Source organism: Ovis aries, chromosome 20 (genome assembly GCF_016772045.2).
Source record: "Ovis aries strain OAR_USU_Benz2616 breed Rambouillet chromosome 20, ARS-UI_Ramb_v3.0, whole genome shotgun sequence".
Taxonomy (NCBI): domain Eukaryota; kingdom Metazoa; phylum Chordata; class Mammalia; order Artiodactyla; family Bovidae; genus Ovis; species Ovis aries.
In genome coordinates, this window is record NC_056073.1 from 49,201,167 (window position 1) to 49,228,904 (window position 27,738).

The following is a 27,738-nucleotide window of genomic DNA, read 5'->3' on the forward strand; positions in this document are numbered from 1 at the left end:
TAACAAGAGGCGTGTTTATTACATTTTCCTAGTAGGTCAATTAGGAACATTGCTGCTGAAATGCAAGTTACAACTCAAAGGACACTGGGAATAATTAGGATACATATTGAGTATTTTCAGAGGTCAGCTTCCGTATCTTGATCACTAAATGGAAAGATTCTTCAGAAGAACAGTCCCTTACCCTACACGTGGAAGAAGAAAAAGATGCCACGATGATGAACTCTATCAAAGTAACTGGAAAGCATTTTAAAAGTCAATTTGGTGCACATTAATTGACATAAAAAACAAATGAATTTGTAGTGAACACTTTATAAAAATTCACATCTGAACTAATATGCTATGAAAAAGAAAACACTTTAGGAAGCTCAATTTCTAACGCTGCCCTAACTAACAAAGTGACTGTACGTTGGCCATCTGGCTTCCTTCCTATCTCAGTATTTAGAAGGGAATTCCTTAACTGCTTGGCCTGCATCTGAAGACATGGGATTCCTGCTGCAGATTCTCTTTCTCCCCAGCTAGCAAGAGTGCCACTATGAAGCCACGATAAACTACAGGTGGAGAGGAGGCGGCTTGCACCCAAGGACAAGTCATGTCTCACTGCCTCCACCACATACCAAAGACATGTCCCGAATATGTCTTAGGGGAAGGAGGTGGTAATTACAGTGATTAAAAAAAGTGTTTTTTAAACACAAAAATTACTTTGAGAAAAAGAGTGTACTGAAACAGGCACTGGGGAATAAAGGAGTAGGGTGCTATTAATAAGAACGGAGGGTGAACTCATGCCGGGAGGGTCTTAAGGTTTATTTAACTTTGGAGGACAACAGGTCTACCCGAAGAACGATCCTAAGATGTGTAGGCTCAACCACTCCAACTACAGAGAAAACTACGCTCTGTGGGTCACGTTCTAGGACTTATAGGCCCTCAAGTCTCACAATCACTTGATGCCATTTTTGCCACAAAGTGAAATAAAGCAAAACCTTCCTGAGAGAAATGGCAGTGGCCGGCCTAGGCACTGCCCGCTTGCTGGGGACCGCCTGCCCGCTGGGCACGCCCACCTGCTGGGGACCGCCCGCCACCTGGCCCCACCCCGCAGGCTCACAGAGCTCCAGGTCTCTGCTTCAGAGACCACGGGCTCCAATACCACTCCGGCGCGAGAATCAAGACCGCTCACGGAGGCAAACGGAGCCGTGCTGAGTCCACAGCCCTGGAGACCTAGGGAGCGCCCCCTCACTCCCCTCAGGACCACGGCTGTGCTCGGCACGTGGCCTATTCTAAGACCACGACACCACTGGCTGGGCAGACCCCGCGGGTGAGCCACAGAGGTGGGTGCCCCGGGAGCTGAGCAGCGCTGAGGGCTTGCTCCTATCCCTGGGCATCGATCGGCCAAGACGACACGGCCCCTGTGGCGGAACACTGCCTCGGGACGGGTGCTCTTGGTGGCTGTGGTTTTTCTAGTAGTCCGCAGGGACCGATTCTGACAGCTATGCGCTACGCGGGATCTCCCCGACCACACGGCTAACACTGCTGGGTCTGACTCCTCTCTGCACTCCGGGGGAGGGAAGGGGCAGGGGCAGGAAGCGTGATGAGCGAGCACTTTACAATGAACACGGGAGCACCACTCTCAGTACCAAAGGGCGATGCACCCTCAACCGTCATGCTGAAACTGAAACACCAGACAGAGGTTAGATGGAGGCTCTTTGTTCTTAGACCTCTATGGGACAGAGCCCTGGCTCATGTCTTCTGGAGCCATCATCTTCCACTGAGCTGCACCTACAACACAAAGAACAGGCAACAAGCGACTTCGTTTGCTTTTTAAAGAACGCGCAGCAGTTTTGAAGGCATAAGATGAACTGTTTCTAGTGGAGGTTAACTTACTTAAATAAGTATACAAAAGGAAGCCATGAAAAATCACCAGAAACATACAAATGTAACTACTGTGAGTGACAATCAGCGGGAAACGCTCCACTGTGCAGCAGGTGAGTGGCCGCCAGAGCTAATGCCAGAGCTAACGTGGCGGGAAGCTGCTACACTTAGTTCAGGCAGGAGAGCTGCACCTGTGAGCCTTGCTTACAAGGCCTCACCGCCTGAGGACGAGCACGCCTGGCGTTCACGTCGGTTCACGACTACACCACAAGGAGGGGGGCACACAGTCAGAGCTGGCCTAGGATAGCATCTGCACCTTCCTGGCTGCAGGTCATTTCATGCCTTTAAATGGAGCAAAACCCACCAGAAGGATGCTGCTACTCTGATTTTCCATTCTCGAATGCACCAAAATGTGCATGCTTGTTGTAATTAGGTGCCTGGGTGAATAAAAAAATCCCATTTACAATTTTAAAATATTATGTTAACCTCTAAAAATCTGATTATTTTCCACACTCCTCAGGGAGACAAGCATTCATTTTACCACCCAACCAGAAAAGATTACATTTCTGAAAATTCTCTGCTACCATGTTAAAAAAAAGTTACTAATTCCTTTGTGTTGCAAAACCAAACTGATTGACATGATTTTGATTTAAACCGTTGCTAAATGTTTATCTACACATGCTGTCAGAAATAACCTTGTTAAGAAGGTGCAGCTGGTGTCTCAGCAAATCAGACCCTGGAGAAGGCGGTGAGTGGCCTGTGCCCCGTCTCCTTTTCTCTTTCCGCACCATCAGAAGGAAAAGTGAGAAAACAGCAGAAATATTAGTTAAATCCTGGACTCTACCCCACGACCTACAGGAACTACCTCACTACACTGAAAGCTGACAATACTGGTAGAATTTTTTGATGAAATAATTAGGCTCCTAATTATTAATAAAATTACACATTTCTGGTTAGATTACACCTCTAACGAGTAATTCTTTCACGTAAAGAATTAAAGGAAGAAACGCAAGGTTGCTTTTCATTCTACGTGGTTTACCTGACTTACCAGCACTGAAGACAAAAACTGTTAAAAATGGCTGCCAATGCCTTGTTCACAAAAGACTTTATTACCTAGCAATGCATACTGAGAACACACAGAAGCCTGCACGGTCCACGCCGCGTGCAGCAGAGCAATCTCCACTTTACAGTAAGTGAGGGCCGACTGGTTATGCAGTAGACAACACTTTAAGTCACATCCTTACAGAAAAGTTCATTTTACAAAAGAAATAAAAGGTAAAGAAGCAATTACCGCTTTTAAAAAGCAGCTGCTTTGTTCAAGAGTGGAAGGTTTATGCCTGTATTGAAAGACAACATGATCACAAAGAATGAAAACAGTGAACAAATGAAAAACACTTTTTACCATCAAGCATACACTTTCAAAATGACATACAAATAGTTAAAAATTTCATTACGTTGTCTATCTAACTTTTAAATATGAGGACTTCCAGAATCAGGCCTCAACATTTGTTATCAGTAAAGGGAACTACGCACTGTTTCTGTCACTAGGAACTGCGTTTAACAAAATGTGTATAAAGTCTATAGCAAGTTGATTTTAAAAAATGGAAGTTACTAAGAAACAGTACACTGAAGGCGCTCTATCCATCAAGCGCATTCTCTTCAAATCGCAAATGTGATGAACGGAACAGAAACTGTAACTACTCCACAGCCGTGATGCCAAAAAATAAAACAAGAGCAGCTCTCACACATGCGGGGAATTCTGCCACAACGCTAACGTCCCTCATTTGTCAACTCTTCCAGGAAAATAACATCTTACACACCGGTGATGTTGATGGTTCAGCTTACCTTCAGTGTACTGAATGCTGTACACAACCTGCTTTAAAAGAGGAGGCCGTCCCTGCAGGCAGGCTCAAGAAGGAACAGGCCCCTTCGGCACTGACTACACCCAGGGCGTGCCGCTGCGGCCTGCACACACACACCTAGGGAAACGTGAATATAAACAGCATTTACGCTGGCCTTTTATCTGAGGACCAAAATGAAGCCAAGTTTGCTAAAATAAGTCAACCACCCATCTCACTGCTCATTTTACAGCAGATGCTTCTGTCTTTTATGTGAACTGCAACCATTTACATTAGCACTGGAATTCTGTGCAGTCTTGGCGATTAAAACAGTTCTACAGTGAGATTTCACATAAGACACAAAACAGATTAACTAACATTTCTAAAAGAAATATCACCCTTGGTGTTAATTCAAATATATCATGCTTCCTCAAATCTGCTGGAGAAATACTTATCAGCTTATATACATTAACAAACTGCTGTGAGGTTTCTTCAGTCTTTGCATCTAATTACTCAAACCCTCGGAGCGTCTTCATCTCAGTTAAATCTTCTCCTGGATGAAGGCATGCTGCAGGGCCTGGTTGATGCTAATCCGTTTAGCTGGGTCCAACATTAGGATCTGGTCCAACAAGTCCTTCAGCTGGTGTACTTTTTTACGTTGGTCTTCAGGAAGTCGCTGGCACCCAATCAAGTCAGCCAACAGGTCCTTAGTTGGATTAATGGTGCTCATGACAGTAACTTTCTCCTACAAATAATTTTTTAAATGTGTATCTCTAAATAAATTACTAGACACATATAACCTAAAAACTTAAATGAAAAAAGGTCAACCCCAAGTTAGCCATGATGGCTTTTTTAAACATGGTTCTGTAATTTTATAAAAAGGTCAGAGAAAGAACAGAAAGGAATTCTATGAGAATTCAAAATCACAGCTCGTGCGGGAACACAGGTATGGGGTCTGCAACAGCGCTCGCCCACTGGCCTACCGCCAGGCGCGGAGTGGCTGGTCCATGGAGTCGCAAGAAGGGGGACGTCCCCCGCCGGGGACAGCAGGCTTTCTGAGGAATTAAGTACAGTATTTTACAGGTAAGAGGCGCCAGGGAAGAATTTTTAATCAGGGAGAGTAACACGATCAGATTTGTTTTTAGATCTGGAAGCAGCAAGGAAGCTGAATGCAAAGCCAGACCAAGAAAGTGATCCAAGGAAAGAGAAAAAGGCCTAAATACGGTAAAATAAACTCATGCTAGGCAAACTTTTTTACATCTTTTCATCACCTGATGTGTCTTATTCAGAAATTGGCCAACAGGAACAGGAATAGATGTGTTTTGAAATATTCATAGCTCCTAGACCATCCAACACCCAATCCATCCATGAGCTATAAGGTCACCATCTAACGTGGCACACCTGGAAGACACTTACCCTCTCGGTCACTTTATCCACTTCTATGTACATGAAGTTGAGGTTTTGATCAAAATGTTGGTCTTTAAATACGCCTTTCCGAATCATCTGGCAATAAAACATAAGTTGGATTTTGAGCTCTTACAAACAGTCTGATCTACCGATAACCTAATATATAAGTCACACAAATATTACTATTTAGTCTCTCTGGGTTTGCTTACTTATTTGAAAATGATCTCAGATTCCTTGCTCTTGAGAAAGTAACATATTTGGAAAAAAATGTAAATGTTGTACCTAAAACTACTTAGTAACATGAAATTAATTTTCCCAGGCAGTGAGTTAAATAAACCCATTACAATATCAAGTTGTACTTTCATTATTCAAAACTGAAGACTAAACAAAGACTTAAACCAGCTGTTCTTAGACAGGAAAAACATTACACAAGTGGGGCCTTGTCTCTTGGCAGTTTAAGAAACCTCAGGACACTGAAAAACATTATGTTCTAGTAACAGCCCTGAAATGACACCATTAAAGCAAAAACCAACATAACTAATTTCTGTCTTAGTCTAAACAAGTTCAACACAAGAGAATTTGAACAGAACCTAAAAAGACGTCATTTCATGTGACTTTTCTTGGCACCTTTTTCTTTGCCCAGCAGTGTCCAACCTTTAATAAGCCGAGTGCCCTTGAGTCCCGCTTCCGATAGGTCCCCACGGTTCCCCGATGACCAGGTCCTTCCTCTGACTCCGTCTAACCTACCAGCATCTGGTTCTCGCCGCACAGTCACCAGGGTGGGCGTGTGTCACCCAGGGGCAGTCAGCGGGACAAGGGAAGGCTGCGGAGATGTGGAACAGCCACGTCCTCTCCCCCCAACACAGCCCCACCCTACACACCCTGCTGCTCAATTCAGGAGGGGAAAGAAATGCACAAGGACAGACTTCAGATAGGAAAAGGAAGATGGGATTCTCCCATTCTGTCCTGAGAGCTCTTGGCTGCGTAGACCCATTAATTTAAGCACCAGAAACACCTAAGGAATCAGAGTAGCCAGCTACCTGCCGCTCAGAAACTGGTGTACTCTCACCGGGGTGAGCGTCAGCCACCCACGAATCTACAGGATGGTAGGGCTAAGACCTTAAAAACGAGCTCACCCAAACATCCTACCTTATTTGGCATCTTTCCTTTGAGATCCATGGCGAGCTTCAACATATGGTTATTGGTTTTGCCGGGAAATAAAATTTTTCCAGTATAGAGTTCATATAAGGTGCAACCTACAGACCACATATCTATACCATAGTCATAGCTTTTACCTATAACTGAAAACATAATACAGTTTTAACATACAATGATACTATCAACCAACTACTGTTTCTTTCCATCAACAGGAGCATTAATCTAACTCGGACGATATGACCATCATCTCAACAGTTCACACCTCAGCGTTAGTTTCACGTTCGCTCCCACTGTTTCTCAACAGAGACTCTTAAAAACCTTAACAGATGAGGGCCTGGGCAGGAACTGAAGAGGTAGGAAAAGCAAGTGTTTCTTCTACCTTCTCATTTCCCCTTTTGTGGAGCAGCTAACCGGCCTCAGCCAAGGCCAAAGAGGAGAAACCGCACAGGTGCAGACAAGCCGTGAACAGGACGTGACGACCAGCCCGGAGTAATGCAGCATCTTCTAAACCCAAGGCCTTCCATGCCCGTTTGCGACTCCTGCCACAACCAACTACCATCACCCCACCTGAGGAGGACGCAGGGCTGCTCTCCTTAGCAATGACTTGAGCGGCTGCTCAAGTGTGGCAGGAAACGGTACTCAGTGAACCGGGTGCTCCCACCGCCCAAGATGGCCCAGGCCAAGGAGCACTGGAGGAAACTTACTGATCTCAGGAGCGCGGTAAAATCTACTGACAAGGTAAGGCGTTATGTCATTATCCGCAACATGTGAGGCTGACCCAAAGTCGCAGAGCTTTAATATAGTTTTTGATTCATTAACCTGCAAAACAGTTTATCGGGGAAGTTTGACTCAGGCCAGAAACAATTAAGACATTATCATAAAATAATTGGCTTTGAGAAGTTATTTCCAATACTGAGAACAAAGTCACTCATTTAAAAATTCCTTTCCTAATTATTTTATAATTCAATTTCCTAATTATGAATTAAGAGCTATAGTATTCTAATTAGCGAAATAACTTTCTTCAACGAGGAAATAAGGGATAATACCAAGTGAATCTGATTCTAACCAACGCTATTTAGAAAAGGTTGGAGTAGTGAGAGAAAGCACTGAAGCAAAGTATCTTCTAAAACCCCCCAGAAAACCCAATCTCAGTCAAGTTATTACTTAAAGGAACATGAAGATGGTCATTGAAGAGAGCGGACTTAACTCTCATTTGCCAGAAAATTATGACGGCAATGAAAGCAGAAGGGCTCAGATTAAATTTGGACAGAAACAGAATAGAGACATTCTCCATCGGAAGCTGTTAGGCCATCCCAAATTTAGCACTCAAGTCTCAAAAAAATTAAAATCCCTTAAGTATAAAGCAAGTATTAGTCAAGAAAATGTTAAATACATTTGGCCAAACTGATACACATGAACACTATTAGTCATCGTTTCTCTTCCCTTTGCAAATACTTCCACATACACAGTAACAGTGACATCTGCTGAGAAAGGCTGGAGGTGCTCCCATGCCTGCTGCCATCCTGAGTCAGAAGCATGTTCGGGGTTAACAAGTGGAGATAAGTCACATTCCAGAGTCCCTTCCCCCCTTCAAAAGAGACACACACAAATTCCAGTTGGGACTTGAACTTGGCCTCTTGCTCCCACCCCACAGAAACCCAGCACTTTAAACAAACAGCCCCGGGCCATTCCCAGGCTATCGTAGAGCCTGGTCAGTGTGGACTGGCCCACTACAGGTGACGTCCACAGAACTGAGAGCAACAGAAACGGTCAAGCACCAGGCTTCACCTGGGGAAATTGGGGGAAAAAGAGCTCTTCAAACGCAAAGCGCTTCAACATTCTTCAACATAAACTGCATTCAGCGACTTACGGATGCAGTTTCAACGGTCACTGACAAAAACCCCAGGGCCATTTTCAGGGGATGCTGGGTGGATGGAGGGCCTTCACCAGCAGCTGGGGACCCACACCTGGGCAGCCCTCGTCCACTGGCCCTCAGGGAGCCTAGTACACTACTCTGCCAGACTGACAGTTGAAATGCTGGGCTAAAAGCTTGGGGTTTTCATTAACAAGCAACTCCACGTGGTCTCTGATATTTATTTTTCTTAGGAAGAATGCCAAACTGTCTCTGAAATCCACGTGAAAACCTATACGAGTTAAGCACCAACTCAAAGATAAATGAAGTTTTAAAGGCAAGCGGTCCTGAGACAATGGTAAATGTCTTATTATTTAACCTCCAAGTGGTTACAGAGAGGCTGTTCACTGGGTGATTACTTTTGACCGACACACAGTTAATACATTCTTTGGTATGGACACTGTACTTTGTAATTCAAAAAAAAAGAAAATTGGGGTAAAAGACAATTATGAAATTGATTAGGCAAGACTACAACTCATACTGTACCTACCATTTCACTGAGAATACTCATCGCCTCAAGCCCCAAGTTACCTTAGAAATAAATGCAATACCTTACATACTCAGACCAAACCTAACAAAATGGAACGCCTCAACAATGTGGTAGTCTGGAAGGAAACAGTCTAAGATATTTAAAAAGAAAAACGGAAATCCGAACCAAGCTCTAAGCTACTGATAAGGAGTTTGAAACACACTTTAAAGGGGTCTTTCTTTAGGCATTCCCCGCCCGTGAACACGCCCTCGGCTCTGGGCAGCATGGCCAGGGCAGAGGACGGGCTGGGGCGGGAGAGGCGTGTGCAGACCAGCCGCCCCACTGGGATGAGGCTTCAGACACACACACTGGGAAACCTGACCACACCAAAGCCACGCGCTGGGAGAGGCACGCATTCCACACCAGGCCCAACCACGCCTGGGCTTCCCCGGGTGTGGCCCCCGAAGCCACAGCGGCCACAGAGCAAAGAACAAAGGATGGAGATGATTCCTGGGCGACCTACACTCAGCGCCACGCATCCACTTCAGAGAGGGCGACTCCCTCACTGCACGAAACTAGAGAAGCAAGGGCTGCCTTCTTTTGGTGAGCACGCCTTTCCACAGCAGGCCCCACCTGCAGCACTGCTGCTCAGACACCAGAGGAAGCCCGCCATCGCGAATCCAAGAGCTCTCAGCGTCCGGTGGACGCGAAACCCATCCATCACCCGGAGACGTCTGGGACAGCAGCCTACTGCCTCTCTCTCCACACATTTCGCTCTAACACTTCATGGCCCAATTTCCAGAGTGAAAAACTGGTAAAGTCATTTGTAATGGGAAATTAACACACGGGATGACTCCTGGAGATGTAATTTCTAGGACATAGTGGTCATCGCGTTACAGAAGGAGCTGCGTGGGTGAACAAGGCCGTCTGCCCGTCTGACTTACCAGGATGTTGTCTGGCTTGATATCTGCATGGAGGATATTGCATCTTTTAAGGAGTTTCAGAGCCAAGAACAACTGCTGACTATAGGACCGGACAGCCTTAATATGAAGGCCAACATCCTTACCGTATTTTTTTAACACCTCTCGTAAATTCATACTTTTAGGAAAGAAACAAAAATCAGAAGTTAAAATGAAAAATGAAAATTTTAAAAAGAACATTTTCAAGCATGAAGAAAAATCAATTTAGAGTATGAAATACAATGAAAACACTGTTCAGGAATCCTCCCACCCACTGCCCAAATGTCTGATACATTATTCCACACTGAAACAAGAGCGTATGAACCGTGTCTACACAACACAGTTTCCAAAATGAAGAGAAGGGAAGATACACAGGGGTAAACCTCCCACTGACCTAGAATGGGCAGAAACACGAAGACATGGATTTGAAGGTTGAAATCATATTCCTACTCCATGACTCCCATTCCTGCTCATCCTGGCTTAATCTGTCCTTGGAGTATTTAACTTTCAGGGAACTCTCTGCTGAGCTCAAGGTCACACAAGGTGGGTGTGTGGCACACGGCCAACCACTGTCTACACATTAACAACCGTCAAGGAGCTAACTTTTCACCAACAGTTAAAAGACAAAAGCCACAGCCAACTGGAAAAAAACATCAAACACCCAGAAAACTGGTCACAGTATTTGTCTGAACTGAGGATGGCAAGATAGGGAAGCCTAGTTTTCAGGGTCATGATGTCCAGGTTCAGGCATCGTACCTTAGAGGCTCAAACACCAGGCACAGATGCTGTTTGTGATAAAAATGTCTGAAGAGTCGCAAACAATGAAACTTGTCATCAGGATCAGCATCATTAAGTTTTTTCAAGAATTCTAATTCTTTTAAGCCAGTTTTTTGCCTGAAATGAAAAAGAAAACTAGGTCAAAACTAGATACACCAAGAATTTAGGAAAAGTAAATAATGTGTATTTATTTTGTATATTTATTTAGCGATGTTAAGTTTTTTTAAAGTATTAATAAACCATCTGTTGAGGAAGGACAAGTCTCCACGTCATTCACACAATACTTCCCACTTGGCCAAATATTGTTTTCATGGAGCTAATTTCCAAAATAATCAGTGAACAGAACAGAAACTCCGAGCAACAGACCCACCTTGCTTGGAGGGAAATCAATCTGGCACATTTTATCCCAAGACGCCTCGATGTAAATATCATCCTCCAAGATTCTAGTTACAATTTGACAATAGGCCATATTTTGAAGCTAGTGTCTATAATACAGAAGTTGAGGATTTCCATCAAACTAACCTTCTAAGCCCAGGACAACCCAGGACCTCAGCATAAACTAGACACTTCTTTCTAGTGCTTCTAAACCAACGCTAAATTGATTTTAACGCAGCTCAGTGTGTGGCATGCTGCTGCTGCTAAGCCACTTCAGTCGTGTCCGACTCCATGCGACCCCACAGATGGCAGCCCACCAGGCTCCACCGTCCCAGGGATTCTCCAGGCAAGAACACTGGAGTGGGTTGTCATTTCCTTCTCCGATGCATTAAAGTGAAAAGTGAAAGTGAAGTCACTCACTCGTGTCCGACTCTTAGCGACTCCATGGACCACAGCCTACGAGGCTCCTCCATCCATGGGATTTTCCAGGCAAGAGTACTGGAGTGGGGTGCCACCGCCTTCTCCAGTGTGCGGCATAGATTGTGTTAAAGCAGTATGGCAATGACCTCATCGCTCGTAAAGAGAAAAGGCAGCAGATAAATGATACGATGCGTTCCTAGACCTGAACTGTCACCTTCTGCAGGCATCATGCTCGGTGACGGCTAAGCACCACGACCCTTCGAACTGAATGCAGTCAGTCCACAGTTCCGATGTGTCACGTATAACAACGCGTGACTATAGATTAAACACCCACAAGGAGCTGCCCTGCTGTCTTATAAGCCCCAAGCTGCCCTACACAGACTGCTGTCACTGTTTAAAAACATGCTTGTTTGTGAACGCCTGTGTTGAGCTGGTTTCGCAGCTCCCTAAACTCACATGAGCTCGTTGTTTCTGATGATCTTCACGGCCACCTCCTGGTTGGCCCTCGCGTTATCCCTGGCTCGGACCACGTTACTGAACACACCTTGACCCGTGTAGCCGTACACGTTGTAACGCTTATCCAAAACTTCACCTATGTTCACACCTAAAAAGGTAAACTGAAACATTAGAATTCTGACCAGGATACATTAATGAACAGAACCTTGAGACACATCAGAAATCAAAAGGTAGGGAACAGAGCATGTTAATAGTGTGCCAAATCTCTCCGGTGTGCTTGGCTTCCTGGACACCAGAGTCCCAAGGCCTTGCCTCCACACTACATGCTCGAAGCCGCAGGCCTCCAAGCATTACAGAAGTTCAGGGAGCACCTCCAGCAACTGCTGACGCCCCGAACCCCGAGGAGGCAGTGCCGTGGGCGCTGCAGACTGGCGTGGCTGGCACTGCCCCCTCCAGAGGATTACCTGAGGCCTGAAAGTAACTGAGCAGATTTAAGGTGCATGTCGGGTCTCGCTGCACTTCAGTCTGCGGGGCTTCTGGGCAGCGGTACGGGCACATGCAGCTGCTAGTGGAGCCGCACGCTCGAGTGACGGCACCGGGGTGTGATCTCCAGAGTCCTCCCAAGTGCGAAGGCCTCGAGCCACACAACTTTACAAAGTACTATGATAAACTCTGAAATGAGCAAGGACTGTGGACTTACGGTAATAGCCTTCTGCATCAGTCCAGTTATCCCTGAGGTTGGGATTTTCTTTGAAATCTTTTCCAATGCCAGCAGCCCGCAGACGGGCACTCTGAAATTAAGGGAGTAACATGAGCTACTTATGCCCAATTTAGGCAGACATTTAAAGCACTTCCTTTAAACTCTGACAGTAAGATTTCGTGCCAAGTTAAATAAACTCTCACCATGACTCACACAAATGCAACACAACAGAAACGTGACTCCTAAGTCCCTCGTATCACAGTGATGCTCAGGGAAAAAGTTAACATTGCCTTCATGTTCCTTCTACCGCCCCATTCATGTAACACCCTGTGTCTCTCCCCATCTCCATATGAAATGCCACTGGCTGCACTGCAAGAGTACCTGGTACTTCTGAAGACCTTTTCCTTACGCATCACTCTCCAGGACACCGGGAAAACCCTTCACACCCAGGCAAATGAAGCTTCCTCAGATCACCTCATCCTCTCCTAACCCGTTGCCCGTGAGCGTAGCTCACACTGTAGACACGACTGCTGCCGACGCCGGCCGCTGGTGTCCTCGGGGTCCTGGACCCACTGTTCCCCCGTCCACTGTAATCCCCCGCCGTGTGCTTGCTGTGTGCATGCATGCACCCCACTGCCTCGATCGAAGCCTCCACGTTTCTCACACCTCCTAAGTTTATGATGGAAATGGTCTGCTGCTTTTGAGACCATTTCTCAAGGAAAAAAACTGATAAAATGCTTTAAAGAAAAAATTTCTTAACCCAGTCCTTATAACATTCCCAGTTCTTCAATGTATTCCATTAAGCTCCAAATCCTAAGTTTCCAATCACCTACAATATAGAAGCCCTGAGTTGAAAGCCTGAAAATTACTCATGTCACCTGGGCCCCCGCTAACCACAACAGACACAAACATCTGTAAATCCAAGAAAGGAGCTGTTTAAAAAGAAAATAACTACACATTTAAGTCATTTTGTATTTAACTTTTATGAAGCCCTGATTCTTTTTTTCTCACTAGGTATGTACATACCACCCAAATACATATTTTCTATATGTACTTAACAGTTATATTTTTATAACTAAAAATACTCACATCAAAATAGGCAGCAAACATATCATCAGATTCTGTAAACATATCAGGTGCCAACAGCTTCTTCTGAGATGAGCCTGAATGGAAATCAGCATCAGTATTTGGAAAACCGAAACACAAAGAATCAATCAGTGGAGAATCACTAACAGCAATCCAGGCTTTTTCCTCTTGTGTATCAGTGTTTCATTAAAACCCAACTTAGTATCACTTCATAACACAAGACATACAAAGCTATCCACTTTTTACTGAGAACGCATTCCAGAAAATTAAAAACCTAGCATCGACACTTTCACTAACACTGAGCTAACACGCTAGTAACTAAGCAACAACCGGGCTTGCCAGGCGGCTCAGTGGTTGAAGCAGCCACCTGCCAACGCAGGAGACTGGAGTCTGGCCTCTGGGTGCGGAGGGTCCCCTGGGGGAGGGACGGACTACTCGCTCCAGTAGTCTTGCCTGCAGAATCCCATGAGCAGAGGAGCCTGGTAGGCTACAGTCCCCGGGGTTGCAAAGAGTCAGATATGACTGAGCACACACAAGTAACACTTATACACCGCCAGGAAAGCTCCTCTTTAAACTGCCAATTCATACCTGTGGGGGGGTTAAACCCCACATCTGGATTATGATTCAAACCAACGAACTACAGACATGAGATATTTAAAAATCATCAGTTTTACCAAGCGTAAGTAATGTTTTTCTTTAGAAATCTTATCTAACACAGATACAAACTGGACTTTTCCCAGGTGAAATTAATCACGGCTTGGACTTGCTTTCAAATATTCCAGCAAGCAGAACCAAAGGTACAGAGCACGCACGGTGGACCGAGCAGGAGCTCCCGTCGCGGTCACGGGGACACTCACTGGGGTATTCTGAGCACGGCGTTCCTCGTCTCCTTCCCTTCCCCTGCCGCAAACAGCCTCTCCTCTGGGTGAAGTGACGGAGCTGAGCAGCCGGGAAGAAGAGCCCAGTCACAGAAACCTAGCTCACCGTTATTCTGCTCGACGGCCATCAGATTGTGCTTGGCTTTGACCGAGGCCTCGAACGTGTCGACGTTCTCGCGCTCGTACTCCTTGACGTCGGCAGCCACGCGCTCCAGGATGTCGTCGGGAGACGGGGAGCGCGAGCGGGAGCTGCTCTGCGGGCTGCTGGGCTCGGACGGCACCGACAGGTTGCTGTCGTCAGCAAGGTACTTGTATTTCTGTAGCGACAACACAGAGCGCCATCGTCACCAATCGAGGGAGCTGCACTGAAAACCTGAGTGTCAAATAATGCTAAAAAATAAAAATAAAATAAAGGTATTGATGCCTCAGCTGAATTAGATCCACAATCCCTTATATGCGATTCCAAACCCACAGAGCTGCGGGAGGCTTTCTACGGCTGGTGCATGTTCATCAGGTGGCAGAATCTGACCTGAAGCCGTGACTCTGAATGTTCCCAGTGTGAACACGAGGCGTCTCACAGCAGAGCGCTCCCAGTGTCGGATAATGGGGTGCTGTGCTAGCCCCCACTCAGGGGCTAAGTAAGATACAGGTATGCACCACATTACCTTTCTAAAATTCACATATTTCTCAGTTCTGAAGCACATCTGGCCCAAAAGTTGGAGATAAGGGATTGTGGACCTGGGTAAGAACAGAAAAAGATTCAACCAAGTCTTCAGGGGTGCCCAGTAACTGCTCAGTACCAGTTTCCGAAGCGCCCCAGGGAGGGAAGTCACCTCTGGAATTCCAGGTACACCCCACGTACTCTGGTAATTCCAGTTCTGCCCTTTGCTCTGAGATGCTGAGGTTGCTGCCAGTTCACAGGCTGCTACAACTGCCCTTTCCTGGTCTGCTGTCCTGTTTACAGCACCCAAGCATCTTCCGTGTCTTTCAGAATTCTCCTCTCACCTCCACCCTCACCTCCCATCACGTGACGATGAGAAGGCACTGCACGAGGATGGCCATGCTCACAGGGCCACGTGGCCAGGCCTCCTCTCAGGACAGCCAAGGAGAGCCGGCAGCCCTCTGCGCAGCTCACCGTCTGAGGCCTACATGACACCGTTTCCCGCCCGACTCCTGCATCACTCGGCTTTCAAGGAGTCTTAAATTTATCGGGACGTTCCATTTAAACATGCACATCTGTATTAGAAAATCTACCATTTTTACTAGGCATTAAAGAAAAATCTTTCTCACATTTAATAGGCTATAATATATACAATTTTTATCCTAAAGGAAATTCTTCCAAGTTGTACTCATTTGAGGGTTCTCCTGTTTATCAACATTAAAAAAAAAAAAGCACACTCCAAATTTTGTCTTTCGAAAGGGCTTTATATGGGAATCCTATGTATATAAAAAAGATAAATATTTCAATTTTATTAAGAAACTATCTTTTTTCCAAGACCTATTCAAGTGCTCTACCAACATTTAACTGTTAAAGTAAAAACCCTTAATTTTGTTTAAATAGTGGTTATTTAAGGGCTGTTGATCAAAATGTTACTAAAATCAATACCTGAACGATGGCCTGTCTTTGTATTCTTCTCTGTTCTATCAAGGCTTCTTCATCTTCCTCCTCAACATCGAAGTCTTCAAGGCTTAGGAAAAGTTACATCCATACATGTTAATTCCAGACATCCTTAGTCCAAAACTGTTAACTCTCATACATTTAAAAAAATAAAAGCTGGAAAATGTCGGTCATCAGTAAGTTTGAACAGGAACCTTAAGCCACCTCACTCTATCCCTGCTTTTAAACTGTCCTGGTTTGGAATCCCGGCAAGTAAATTTAACCTTCTATGTCTCCTTTTTCTCCTTACCTATTTCACTGCACAAAGACTGGAAACAAAAGAAGGATCCTTAAGCTTAAAAGTCATCACTAGCTGTGATCAAAATTACAGATGGAAATTAAAGACTTTCAAGTCACACCGTGTTTGTCTAATTTGCAAAAAGAAGTTATAGGAAAGTTCCATTCTTACTTGTCATCAGATGAAGATTCCTGCTCAACCTTCATTCCTTCAGAAAGACTTCCTTTAAATTTGTCTTCCTTTACTTTGCTTCTGCTCCTACGTCTACGACCACCCCGTGATCGAGACCGCCTTCTCAGGCGTGATCTGCTCCTCCGACCTCTGTCCCTGTTTGAGGAGAACAGAGAGATATAATACATAGAAAAGGTCAACTGAAGTTAGGGAGCTCTGAGTGTGCTGGGGCACAGGTGCTACAGGAACTCCCAGTACTTTTCAAAAGCTCGATTTTGTTATAAATCCAAAACTGTTCTAAAAATAAAGTCATTTAAGGGGCCAGCAGAAATGTTTTAATGAACACTGATTTAAGTTTAAAGCAAACCTCAACAATCTGTGTGTGTGAAATATCGCACGCTGGCGACAGAAAGACTGCACGGCGCCACAGCTCGTTTCTCAGAGAAAAGCAGCTGTTAAGGAAACCCACCCACTGAGCTTCAAAAGCTCCGGTCTGATGGACCAAAGGGGAGGCTTTACCTTCTCCGAGGAGACCTGCTTCTTCTTCTGGGAGACCGGCTCCGTCTGAGAGGGGAACGGGACCTCCTCCTAACAGGAGATCTACTGGCCCGTCTGCGGGCTGGAGACCACCTACTGATCGGGCTGGCATCCTTGGACCTTTCCCGCCTGCTGAGGATGTCATCTCGAGGTCGCGTTCTTAAGGGGACCAGATACAGGTTCAGAGAAGAATAAATCAAATCAGAATAAGCAAACTTCTCCTACATGTAAAGGCACTTTAAGAAAGGGCACAGTAACCTAAAGATTGCAAACACAGAATAATGTTTTGTAACAAAAATTCAGACGACAACAATAACATTTTGGCGTAATGGTTGACACACAAGAGAAGGTCTATTTCCTCTGGTCTCACAATTTGAAGAATTAGTAAAAATTATTTATCTTGTTTATCTCTTTCTCATTTCAGATAAAACTTGCCCATATAAGGAATAATATTACATTCCCTTGGTTTAAGGACTGTTTTCTTTCTAAATTGTCGACATTTTTTTGCAATTAAGACCCTTATTTTTAATGTGTCAATTAAGAATAAAATCCCTTTACAATCAACATTAACCTTAGAAGAGAGGAACTTTAGGCAAGAGTTAAGAGAAAATGCCAGTCCACCAAGTAATGGAAGTAAATACTGGTATAACTTATCTGGACGGAAATATGGCAGTGTCTTTCTGAAATGTAGATATACGTAATCTTAGGCTGTGTAATTCCACTTCTATGAAACTACCCTAAAAGAAGCTTCACACAGACTCAATGGATATCTCTGCACACAACTGTGAAAAACTGGAACCAATCTCAATTTTCATCAGTCTCAACAAAGGAAGCTGAATCATTATGATACATCCACAGCGTGAAGTCTCATGTTATCACGTAACAAACACCCCTTACACACTGCCACTCAGTGTTTGATGAGAAAAGAAAGCCACAGCTAACATGAACGGTATGAATCCTGTTTTTAAGAAGTATCATCCGCACCGAGAAGGGGCTGAAGAGAGACTGCTGTCTCAGGAGTGGCAGCAGAGGAGGGATGGAAGAGTGCGTTTACAGGCTTCCTGCAGGATTTAAACGTCTCTTTAATTAGCACGCATTTCTTCTGCAAACTAACACTAAAAACTTGTTTCAAATATTCAACTCTAGTCCCTTAATGAACTCATAAGAATTTCCTTTTCAAACTGAAAGCAACTGAAAGAGAATAGGATCCTTAAGAAAAGATATTAAGACAGTAACACGGTCTCCATGCAGAGCTACAGGCAGGGGACCATTCCATCACTTAGAAGTAAAGAATCAACAGTAGCTCTTATGAGAATTGCATTCTTGAAGCTTCTCAAAACAGGATAATTTAAACTTTAACATCAATTCATATTTATACCCATACACAGTAGATGGCTAGGAGTTCATGAAATTATGAGACAAGAATTGGTGGATCAAATGTATTATGTAAATATGAATTATTTTTATTACGACTGATTAAAAAAATCATTTTAAGAGCTCCTATGTTGTTCAACAATGAGACTACAGGTGTATGAGTTAATAACAAAAAAATTTCCCATTTTCAATTGTATTTTGGGGGCCAAAAAAACCAACTGTAGTTCCAACTATGTTGTTATGATTCAGAATCACACCAATTCAAAAGAATGGACAGGTCACAATCCTTAAACTGATACCTCCAGTTTTAAAAATTCCATCCCACACTATTCAAAATACAATCCCTGCTCTAGAAACTAACACCTTTCCCATAAAATGTGTAGACTCAGACTTATCAACCAAATTTCTTGGATTTAAAGGTGCGGTTCTGCACGTTAGATACTAAATTAAGAACTTAGAGTAAGTTCAACATTTAAAAGCCACCTCCAGGCAAGATACTGACAGAAGCGAACATTAGCACAGTTAGCAGACAGGACAGGTTACACCGAACACTATCAACTCTTCATCACCTCTGTTTCTATTGTCCACAAGTTTTAGCTTCTCCACTGAAATCTGCTGCAATGGTAGGAACCACTAGCGCTCTGAAATCAAGTTACCTTGGAGAAGAGAGGCGTCTCCTTTCAGGCTCCCTGCGTTTTCTTTCCAAAGACCGGCTCTTGGCTCTCCTGCCAGGCGACAGGGTTCGAGAAGGTGACTTGCTCTGTTTAGACCTCCTGTCATTCAAGAGTGGGGATCGACTTCTCCTGGACTTATCACGCTGTTTCGGAGACAAACTTCTTCTTTTGGGACTGCGACCAGGTCTTCTACTGGGTGACCTGTTTTCTTTCCCAGAGGAAGCATCTTTAGAGGGAGACTTGGCCGGCTTCTTCTCTTTATCGGCTTCAGACCGCCTCGATTTCCTCTCTTTGGACCGCGACCGTCTGTCTTTGGATTTGCCTCTCAAGTCGACTGGGGATCTAGATTTCTTGCCTCGATCACGACTTCTACTTTCATTGATAACAGGGGATTTTTTCCTATCCTTTGACTTAGTTTTATCTTCGACTTTAACCTTGTCATCGACAGGAGATCTGGCCTTCCCAACTTTCTCTTGAGAGCGCCGTCTGAGGGTGGGCGACTTGGACTTTCTGGCTTCATCTTGAGACTTACTTCTTTTGGAGGGGCTTTTTGACTTTTTCCTCTCCTTTGACTTGCTCCTTGTTGCCTTCTCTTTAACGATTTCAACACCTCCCTTACTTTTCTTTTTATCAGACCTATGTCTAGTCCGTTCTTTGGATCTGCTTTTACTCCGCTTCTTTGTACTATTTTTATTGTCCACAAGTTCAAGTTTCCCCTTCGTACTTGAAGATCTAGTGCTGGACCTATTTCCATTTCTTGCCTTTTCATGAATCTCCCCCTCTTCTTCAGAGCCGGACTCATAACCTTGTAATATGAGCCCCATCCCAGACTGGACCTTTCCTTCCATGAGCTCATTATCGAGCTCAGCTTTAATCAAGGCTCTCTGCTTCTCCAGGTCTTCCAGCAGAGCTAAATCGTCAAGCTTAGTTCTTTTTGCTGGAGACACGCCTTCTCTGTCAGAAGCATCAGCGGCCTCTTTCCGTTTGTGTTTCTTGTGCTTGTGCTTATGTTTATGCTTCTTATCCTTGTCTTCTTCTGAAGAATGTTTATGCTTCTTATGCTTACTTCTGTGTTTATGTTTCTTTTTCTTGTGACGACTGTGCTTATTTTGAGACTGGTCTTCTGATACTTCTCCATTTTCTTCATTAACACTCTTTTCAGAATTAGCATCTTCCATCCTATAAATGTATCAAACATTTAAAAGACACATTACTTATGGAGCATTCAGTTGTAACAAAATAGCAATGATAAAATATATCTCGAAGTGATACATGCACTTAGCCACTGAAGTATTTTATTTCAAAGGTATAAGGCAAGAACTGAGCTGAACAGTGATTTAACTCTGTTTCTAACGGTTGAACTCAAATACTGAAAGTATTAAAGGAAACACATAATAGGGTAGGTTAACATAATTATACTTTGTAGAAAAAGGAAATTCAAACCAGTAGTTTTTACAGTAAGTTAACACTGACTTTCTTAAACGGCCACTCGGAAACTTGGTTTTTAAATCAGCATTTCCCATACCGCTCCACACTAAAGGAACCTGCCCATTCTTTTTCCATAAAATGTTAGTAATAACATCCATTGGGACACTAATCTCTTTCCCCACTTGGAATTCAGAAACACACACACACATATATACTTAAATCTCTAGAGCCAAAACGAGCTATACTCAGAGTCATTCTGGGCCTGTAAGCAGCATCTTAGCCACCGTGTGCCACAGCAGTACCACCCGCCCCCTCTGGGCAGCGTGATGAGCTAGCCGTGCCATCCCGCCCTGGGCCCTTACCAAGGATGCTGTCTGCTCCTGACCCTGACCAGCCACATCCTCAAGGCTGAGGCCCCAGGGTCACCAGAAGCAGGTGATCCTCCTCCTGACATCCAGCTGGAACAAGATGGATTAATTTGCTCAAGTCCTCCAAATTATATACTCTTGTACTTTTAATAAGTTTAATGTTTTAATAGTAAGTTTAATGTTTGTACCATATACTACAAAGAGCTCCTTGCAAGTTAACAATTAATGGGTCTATTCAATCTCTTTTTAACATGTCGAAGAAAATCACCTACACATAATGTAGGCATTAAGTCAGGTAGCAGGAAAATAAAAATCTCTTGCTTCTCGTAAGGAAACTTCCAGTGGAAAAGAATCGCATGCCTCACTGGAGAACTGCATCGATGAAGACCTGAATAAGGGCATTATGGGAATGCTGATGGGTCACTTTAAATCACTCTGAAACGGTCAAGGAAGGTATCTTGTGGATCACAGAAAAACCCAAGCGATTTGTTCAGCAGCACCTTTGGGGGAGAGAAGTTTATCAACAAGGTATTTATTTGGATTAAAAAAATAGGCTGAGTAACACTGACCTGAAGAATGAGTATGACATTAACGAGAAAGGTTAAGGGGTATTTTAGAAAAAGGAAAAAAGATCAATGTTGCCTGGGTGTCAAACCTGGTGAAGAGACTGGTCTAATGGAAGCTAAGCTCTCAAGTGGACCGACCCCAGGAGAGGGAGGCGTGCAGCACAGACTCCGGGAGCACACAGCTGAGACAGCGGAGAGGCCCAGGGACTGCAAGGTCGGGCTGCTCGACGCACGGCCCCCCAGCCTGGTCTCAGTCTTCAGTAAACTTGGCGGGGCAGGGGCACGACACAGTGGAGGACGCTTGAAAAGCTACTGGCTCCCAGTATCGAGGGGCCGTGGAGAACACACAGCCACCACATGGCAGGGACGTGGGATCTGGGGTGTCACACTGCCAACGCCCTTTTCGGGCACTGGGGACCACGGGGAAGGAGAGAGTACTAGCGAGCTACAGAGCAAGCGGTGTCTTCAGTTGAGCCAGGTCTCAGTCTGGGCTGACTGCTCCAATAGAGTATAAGAGGGCACAGAATAAACAGTCTTTGAGAAAAGACTATTTTCAAAGACTTAGAAAAAGCCTTTGGACTTTTCTCAAAGACTTGGAAAAAGACAATGTAGTATCTTTGTATATTAAAAAATACCCAACAACATGGCTCTATCAAGGAGGTGAGGGGACATCACAGATTTAAGGTGAAGATACAAAGGCATTTCAACTCTGTTCCTTGTATAGGCTACAACCTCATACAGGCAACCGTCCCCCTTTCCTAGACTCTCCCATCCCACAATCTAGAAGGTGGGCTGTAAGTCCATTTTTCTGAACCTTGACTTACAGGGGGAAAGTGTGAGATAAATAGAACTAGGCTAATTCAAGATGTAGAGATAGGCAGGGAGGACCTTTATGAAGGCTGAGAATGATTTTCAGGAATATAAAAATCCAAGTGCCCAAAGTGCAAAATTCTACTCAGTAAGCTAGAACTCAACCTAAAGACCCTCTAAGAACGGCCCAGAGAACAGACAGCTGGTTGGTGAAGTCTGCAGAGCCAGGCTCCAGGGGCTCAAGCCCCGGTCCCACTACTGACTAGCTGAGTGGCCTCACTGAGTGAGATTAGTGGGGAAAGGAGCAGGACCTGCCTCTGAGCACACGGTGAGGACCGCACAGTTAACACGCACAGCTCGTAAGGCCCAGCACAAACCTCGTGCCCAAAGTCAGTTTTGCTTACTGTTCAAGACACCGGGCAAATTTACTCCCCATGGCGCTGGGGAGCTGCCCATGGACACTCAGAATGTGATTTAAAGAGCAAGGGTCCTGATCAAACCGCCTTGCTCCGACGCCGCCTGCAACAAGATACCCCCAGTGTGCCCTCAGACAAGCCACTCCCGTGCGTCAGTGTCCCCCACTGTAAAAGCTGGGCAAATAACACTTCTGACCAACCACAGGTAAGTCACTGCAACAAGTTCATCCACATCAAAGCAGTCACTCAAGTGCCCAAGAAGCCCTGTCTCTGCCTGTGTCCCTGCGACAGATGTGACGCCACACTCAAGAAGGGCAGACAGGACTCATCTGAGGCATGGGCACACCCAGCCGGTGGGAAGGCTGGTGCTACAGCTGACATCAGAGCTCTTGCTTCTGCGTGAAGGTGCTTTTACAACATCAGGTCACCATCAGCCCCAAGAGAAAGCTGATTACTGCTTCCTGCCTCGTCCAGAGTGAAAACCTGAACCCTCCACCAGACCAACAGCATCAGCCCAGCCTTCCTTCAGCCGAGCCTACTCCCCCCAACACCACGGCTCTCCTCCCCTGCACGTAAGGGCCTGGGCGCTCCCCCCAGAAGTACACACTGCCAGTCCCCTCACCTACCTTAGGTCTTGGCTCAAGTTCCACTTTCTCAGTCAAGTTTCCCTGACCAGCTCCCTTTAACTACAACCCCTCCTTTTCACAGACAGACTCCCTCCCTCCCCTTCACTGCCCTCCACCTAGCACAACTCCTATTATAACATAAGCCCTGTGGAGCAGGATCGTAATCTGTTTAGCTCACCGCTCCATCCCTGAGGCCCAGAAGATGATCTAACCCTGAGCGGGTACTCAGTAAGTACTTCTGTGTCAAGGGAGTGATTCACAGAGTAACAGCAGGTGGCTCAGTGCTAAAGAATCATCTGCCAGTGCAGGAGATGCAAGAGATGTGGGCTCGACCCCTGGGCTGGGAAGATCCCCTGCAGGAGGGCATGGCAACCTGCTCCAGTCTTCTTGCCTGGAGCATCTCATGGACAGAGGAGCCTGGCGGGCCACGGGGTCCCAGAAGAGTCGGACACGACTGAGCGACGACGCAGCGGCATCGCTGGGCACGGCTGGTCTACGCTGTCTGTGCACATGCTCAGCTCTTGAAGGGGAACACTTGGTTTTTGGCTCACTTACGCTCCAGCGCATACGCCTATTTCTTGACCACAATACCCTCAAATGATTTAAATTTAATCATCTCCCCACAGAAAAATCTCCTCTTCTGACCCTTTTCCAATGCTACTTATAATTTACAAGTTTTCCAAGGCATTTCAAATCCAAATACTGAAGGGTTTACCTTCAGAGGAAGTAATTTCCTCCGAAAGAGAACCTAGCATCTAGTTTCCGAGAATCAGGATCAACATCACAGCGGTGCCCAAAGTTACTGCCATTCCCAAGGAGTAATCCCAGTTTTCATTGTAACTTAATGAATGTTACCTCAAGAAATAATGACTAGGTTACTAGCCTCTTCTGTTGATCTCTTAGAGCAAATTTCAAAGACAATAACTGACGTCTGACTAGGCACATGAGGAAAACTTGAACTCAGCCCATCAATGGCACCCATGTCGCATATAATGAGCGCGCTTCTGCTAGGTCACTTAATTCAGGCTCATTAACAACTTTCGTCTAAAGTTTTAGGAAAAGGTTTCTTGTAAAGAAACCTGATCACTTTCTTGGACGATTTACATTTTGCAATCTAACACTACACATTTAGTAGGTATATTTCTATACCAAACTGGTCTACAACAGGTTTGTCATAAACCAGTACTTACTGAGAGCTGAGTAACATCCTTCAAATCTCATTTGGAAGGAAAGCTGCATTCGGAGTGCAGACAGCATGGTGGTGTCAAACAGTATTTACTCATAGGTTAGCTTATTTCATCCTTCAAACCACCCAGAGTCTTGGGGCATCTGGCACAATAAAAATAGCCATGGAACAACTTTAAAATAAAGCGACCAATTACCAACCACTAGCATTATTTTAACTTCCCTCTTCACATATATATATACTTTTAAAGAATATTCCTAATAACATCTTATATGGGAGGCATTCAATTCATGCTTTGGAGCTGGGGGCAATGGGGAGCAAAGTGAATGCCACTGCTTTCAACAAGGAAAATAATTATAACTAAGCCTGTTTCTCTGACAAGTGAGACTCCTTTAATACAGAATTAATGTAGATGCAAAAATAAGGATGGATTCAAAAGACCAACCAGTCTCAAAAGGAACCATTCCACCCCCACTCTTTCCAAATAGGATATTAAATTCCAAAGAGTTGGAACTGTCATATCATAAAAACGAACCTTCCTAGGATACTGAAAATAAATAAAAATTATTTCAAACGCTAAAGGCTAGTAATATTTTAAATAAAAGGAGCCACGAAGTACAGTGAGAGACCAGAGCACAGAGCAGGGCTTCACAGCGGGGCTGCACGGGTGTGAGCCCTACACCTGTCACTTAGTGTGACCCTGGGCAAGCTGACTTAATTTCTCTGTACTTCCAGATTCTCAACTGTACAATGTGGGGAGTGTCAGGACCGCCTCCACAGGGCTGTCATAAAGACTGAATGAGGTCGTATTTGCTCAGTACTGGTCTGGGTAAGTTCAAGTAAGTCAACGCATATAAAAATTTAAATGCTTGAAACTATGAAAAAACATTGAGATAAAGACAATGACAAACTTAAAAGCCACTAAAAAGCATTCAGGGAGCTTTACTTTTTCAAAATATTCCACTTGGAGTAGATTCCAAGTAACTGTGAACTCCTCGGTGTGTCTTCAAAAAAAAACCTACTCAGACATTACATTTCAGCATTCACTGTGGGCAGCCAACATGGTACTTGCTTTCCTAGTAAACTGTCATTTTCTATATTAAAACGTTTCAAATAAGTGAAAGTGGGACACATATAGATGGAATATTCTTTGCGTACCAAGTGTGTGAGTGGGGAGGTGCAATAAAGACCATCTCAGTGCCACTCACATTGCAGGAGCCTAAATAAATAAGATTAAAGCTGGTGTTATTTGAGTATCTAAACAAACACGGCTGTATCCTTCCTGAAAAGGAATCTAAACCGTCCCTGAAATCAAATTAACGGACATAATACTATAGAACTTTAAACAGATTACTAGAAAAATCAGCTGCATAGCCTAAGATTTCCATAGGATCTTCTCACGAAGCCAGCAACAAGGCCTCACTGTGAACTCCGTGAAAAACAAAAAGAGGCAAAATCTACTTCAGAACCCACCTGCCCTCTTTTAAGTCAAATTGTGAAGATAATGGAGCAGCTTTCAGAGGCCCTAAACGAAAAACTTCTGGTAACTGTCTCTGCCTAGATGAGCAAAGCAAATCCCCCAGCAGTCCGCCACTGGACGCACAGCGGGGAAGCGATGGGCCGGCTGGGGACGTGCAAAGATTTTTTCCTCTTGTCAGTCCAAAGTTGCCGGGAGACTATCTCTACCTCTTTCTCAAGACAGCTGGAAACAAATCAAATAATGAGGATGCAAGCAAAAAAAAAAAAAAAAAGGCGCTACAAGAATACTGTCTTAAAATCCATTCCCTCTCTTAGGTTCCTGAGCTTTCCTAGCAAACACACGGAAAACAGAACACACTGCTCTCAGTAAGGAAGGGTTACCCTAGCAGAATATACTAGGATGCGTCCACTCGACCGCATCGATGCTTACGTTAGCTTGATTACAGACTCGAACCGCTCGGGTTTGCAAGTAGCTGACCGTTCCCATTCTTTATTCCACTGGGGCTCCCAGAGAAACGCTGTAAACTCGGGCCAAAAACCTTAGTTCTCAGAACCGACGACTTGGTCTTACTTTGCCTCGAGTTTGCGAGCTGGCACACCAGCTGCACTAGGCAGAGGAGGAGAAAACACCACGGGGACGCTGGGGCCGAGAGCACCGGGCGGGAAGGAGGGAGCGCCCCGCCGGCCGCCAACCGCGGCTTCGGGCGGTGAAGGAGGCGCGCCCGGCGCCCCTCTGCTCCCGGCTCCCAGCCCCGAGGGCCGACACCGGCGGCGGCGCGGGAGCCGCCTGCGGAAAAGAGCGCTCGGGGATCGCCGCCGCGCGGGCCGCGCCGCCCGGGCTGCTCCGGAAGACCCGCTCCTCGCCTCAGAGGCGGGCAGGCGCGCCCGCGCCGCGGCCTCGCGCTCGGGACCCGTAGAGGCCGCTCGCGCCCTCGCCTCCCGGGGCAACGCCGCTGCGGGCCCCGGCCGTCCTCGACCCAACAGCTAGGCCCTCCGGGCGGGCGGAGCGCCGAGGCCGCCCTCCCGCGCCCCCACGGCGCCGCGCGGGAGGCAAAGTTTGGCTGCGACCGCTGGGCCGCGAACTTTCCCGCCCGCTCGCCCGCCCGGGCGGCGCTCCGCCCGTCCCCTCTCGGCCGGCCCCCGGCGCAGGCCCTCCGCGCCGCCGGACTACTTACTCCGGCTGTTCCCGCAGCGACGGCGCCTCCGCGGCGGCCATCTTGAACTTCCTGACTCCTCGGCAGCGGTGGCGGCGGCTCCGCGGACGGCGGAAGCCAGGGGAGGCGGAGGAAGAGGGAACAGGGCCGTCGCGCATGTGCCGACAGCGTCGGGACCCGTGGAGCTCAGCGTCGCTCGAAGAATCCGGATATACAAGTGCATCCGGGGACAGAGCGCACGAGCGTCGTGACGCACTTCCGGAAGGGGCGGGACCGCGGCAGCCCTGGTCGGGGCTTTAAAGGTGCGCGCTGATTGGGTAAAAACCGTCGTCAAGTTCTAGGAACCTGGAGAGGGTTTGGAAGGCAGAGGACTCTGTATCCTGGGCGCAGTTCCGAGAACTGGTCTCGTTGTGGGACCCAGACTCGGGTGAAAATTTTCAAGCTGGGCAAACAAGATGATTTTGCTTTTTAAACAGCGTCTTATCCCTTAGATAACTGAGTGTGAAGCGGTATTAAGAGAAAGTTTGTAGACAGGCATCTTGAGAGTACTGCAAGCTAGGGCTGTACCTGGAACGTAGGGAACTACTAGTATTGGCACGTTCGTTTGAAACTTTTGGAACTTTGTTTCAGGTTTGGCTGAGCCCACAGGTCAGGAGTCCGTTACTCCTGTCCAGGTTCTCTGGACCTGTAAACTGAATTTTTAAGTAACATTTCTGGTCCAAATAACTTTATGATTTTGTTTTTCTATACTAATGG

At 45.7% G+C, this 27,738-nt stretch overlaps 1 protein-coding gene across 24 annotated transcripts; it reads right to left on the reverse strand.

Moving 5' to 3' along the window:
• Positions 1-27,056, reverse strand: PRPF4B (pre-mRNA processing factor 4B). 24 transcript variants are annotated; one of them, XR_003586224.3, is made up of 20 exons: positions 27,004-27,056; positions 18,932-20,128; positions 16,884-17,060; positions 16,365-16,520; positions 15,905-15,986; positions 14,405-14,615; positions 13,424-13,497; positions 12,335-12,425; positions 11,635-11,782; positions 10,363-10,500; positions 9,592-9,745; positions 6,971-7,085; positions 6,258-6,409; positions 5,118-5,204; positions 4,169-4,446; positions 3,709-3,842; positions 3,155-3,200; positions 2,559-2,641; positions 1,629-1,770; positions 1-182 (listed from the first exon to the last, which is right to left on the reverse strand). XR_003586224.3 is itself a non-coding variant. In XM_004019148.6 (15 exons), the coding sequence occupies exons 1-15, from the start codon at positions 27,042-27,044 to the stop codon at positions 4,243-4,245; spliced, it is 3,027 nt and encodes a 1,008-aa protein (XP_004019197.5). In that variant the 5' UTR covers positions 27,045-27,056; the 3' UTR covers positions 1-4,242. The 24 variants fall into 24 exon arrangements, 2 of the variants coding, with proteins under 2 accessions (XP_004019197.5, XP_042093068.1); XR_009597776.1 differs by adding an exon at positions 2,228-2,300 and having other exon boundaries at positions 1-1,770; XR_009597775.1 differs by adding an exon at positions 2,228-2,300 and having other exon boundaries at positions 3,709-4,446.
• Between the last annotated feature and the right edge of the window lie 682 nt (positions 27,057-27,738).

What these genes read in the sequence shown, in the direction of transcription:
- PRPF4B (XM_004019148.6), bottom strand. Translation starts at nt 27,044, where the DNA reads ATGGCCGCCGCGGAGGCGCCGTCGCTGCGGGAACAGCCGGA. An exon ending in CTGGTGTTTGAGCCTCTAAG is followed by an intron (nt 9,746 to 10,362) that starts GTACGATGCCTG and finishes CTTTCCTAAAAG; the next exon opens with TATGAATTTACGAGAGGTGT. An exon ending in TTACCGCGCTCCTGAGATCA is followed by an intron (nt 6,410 to 6,970) that starts GTAAGTTTCCTC and finishes TTATGTTTTCAG; the next exon opens with TTATAGGTAAAAGCTATGAC.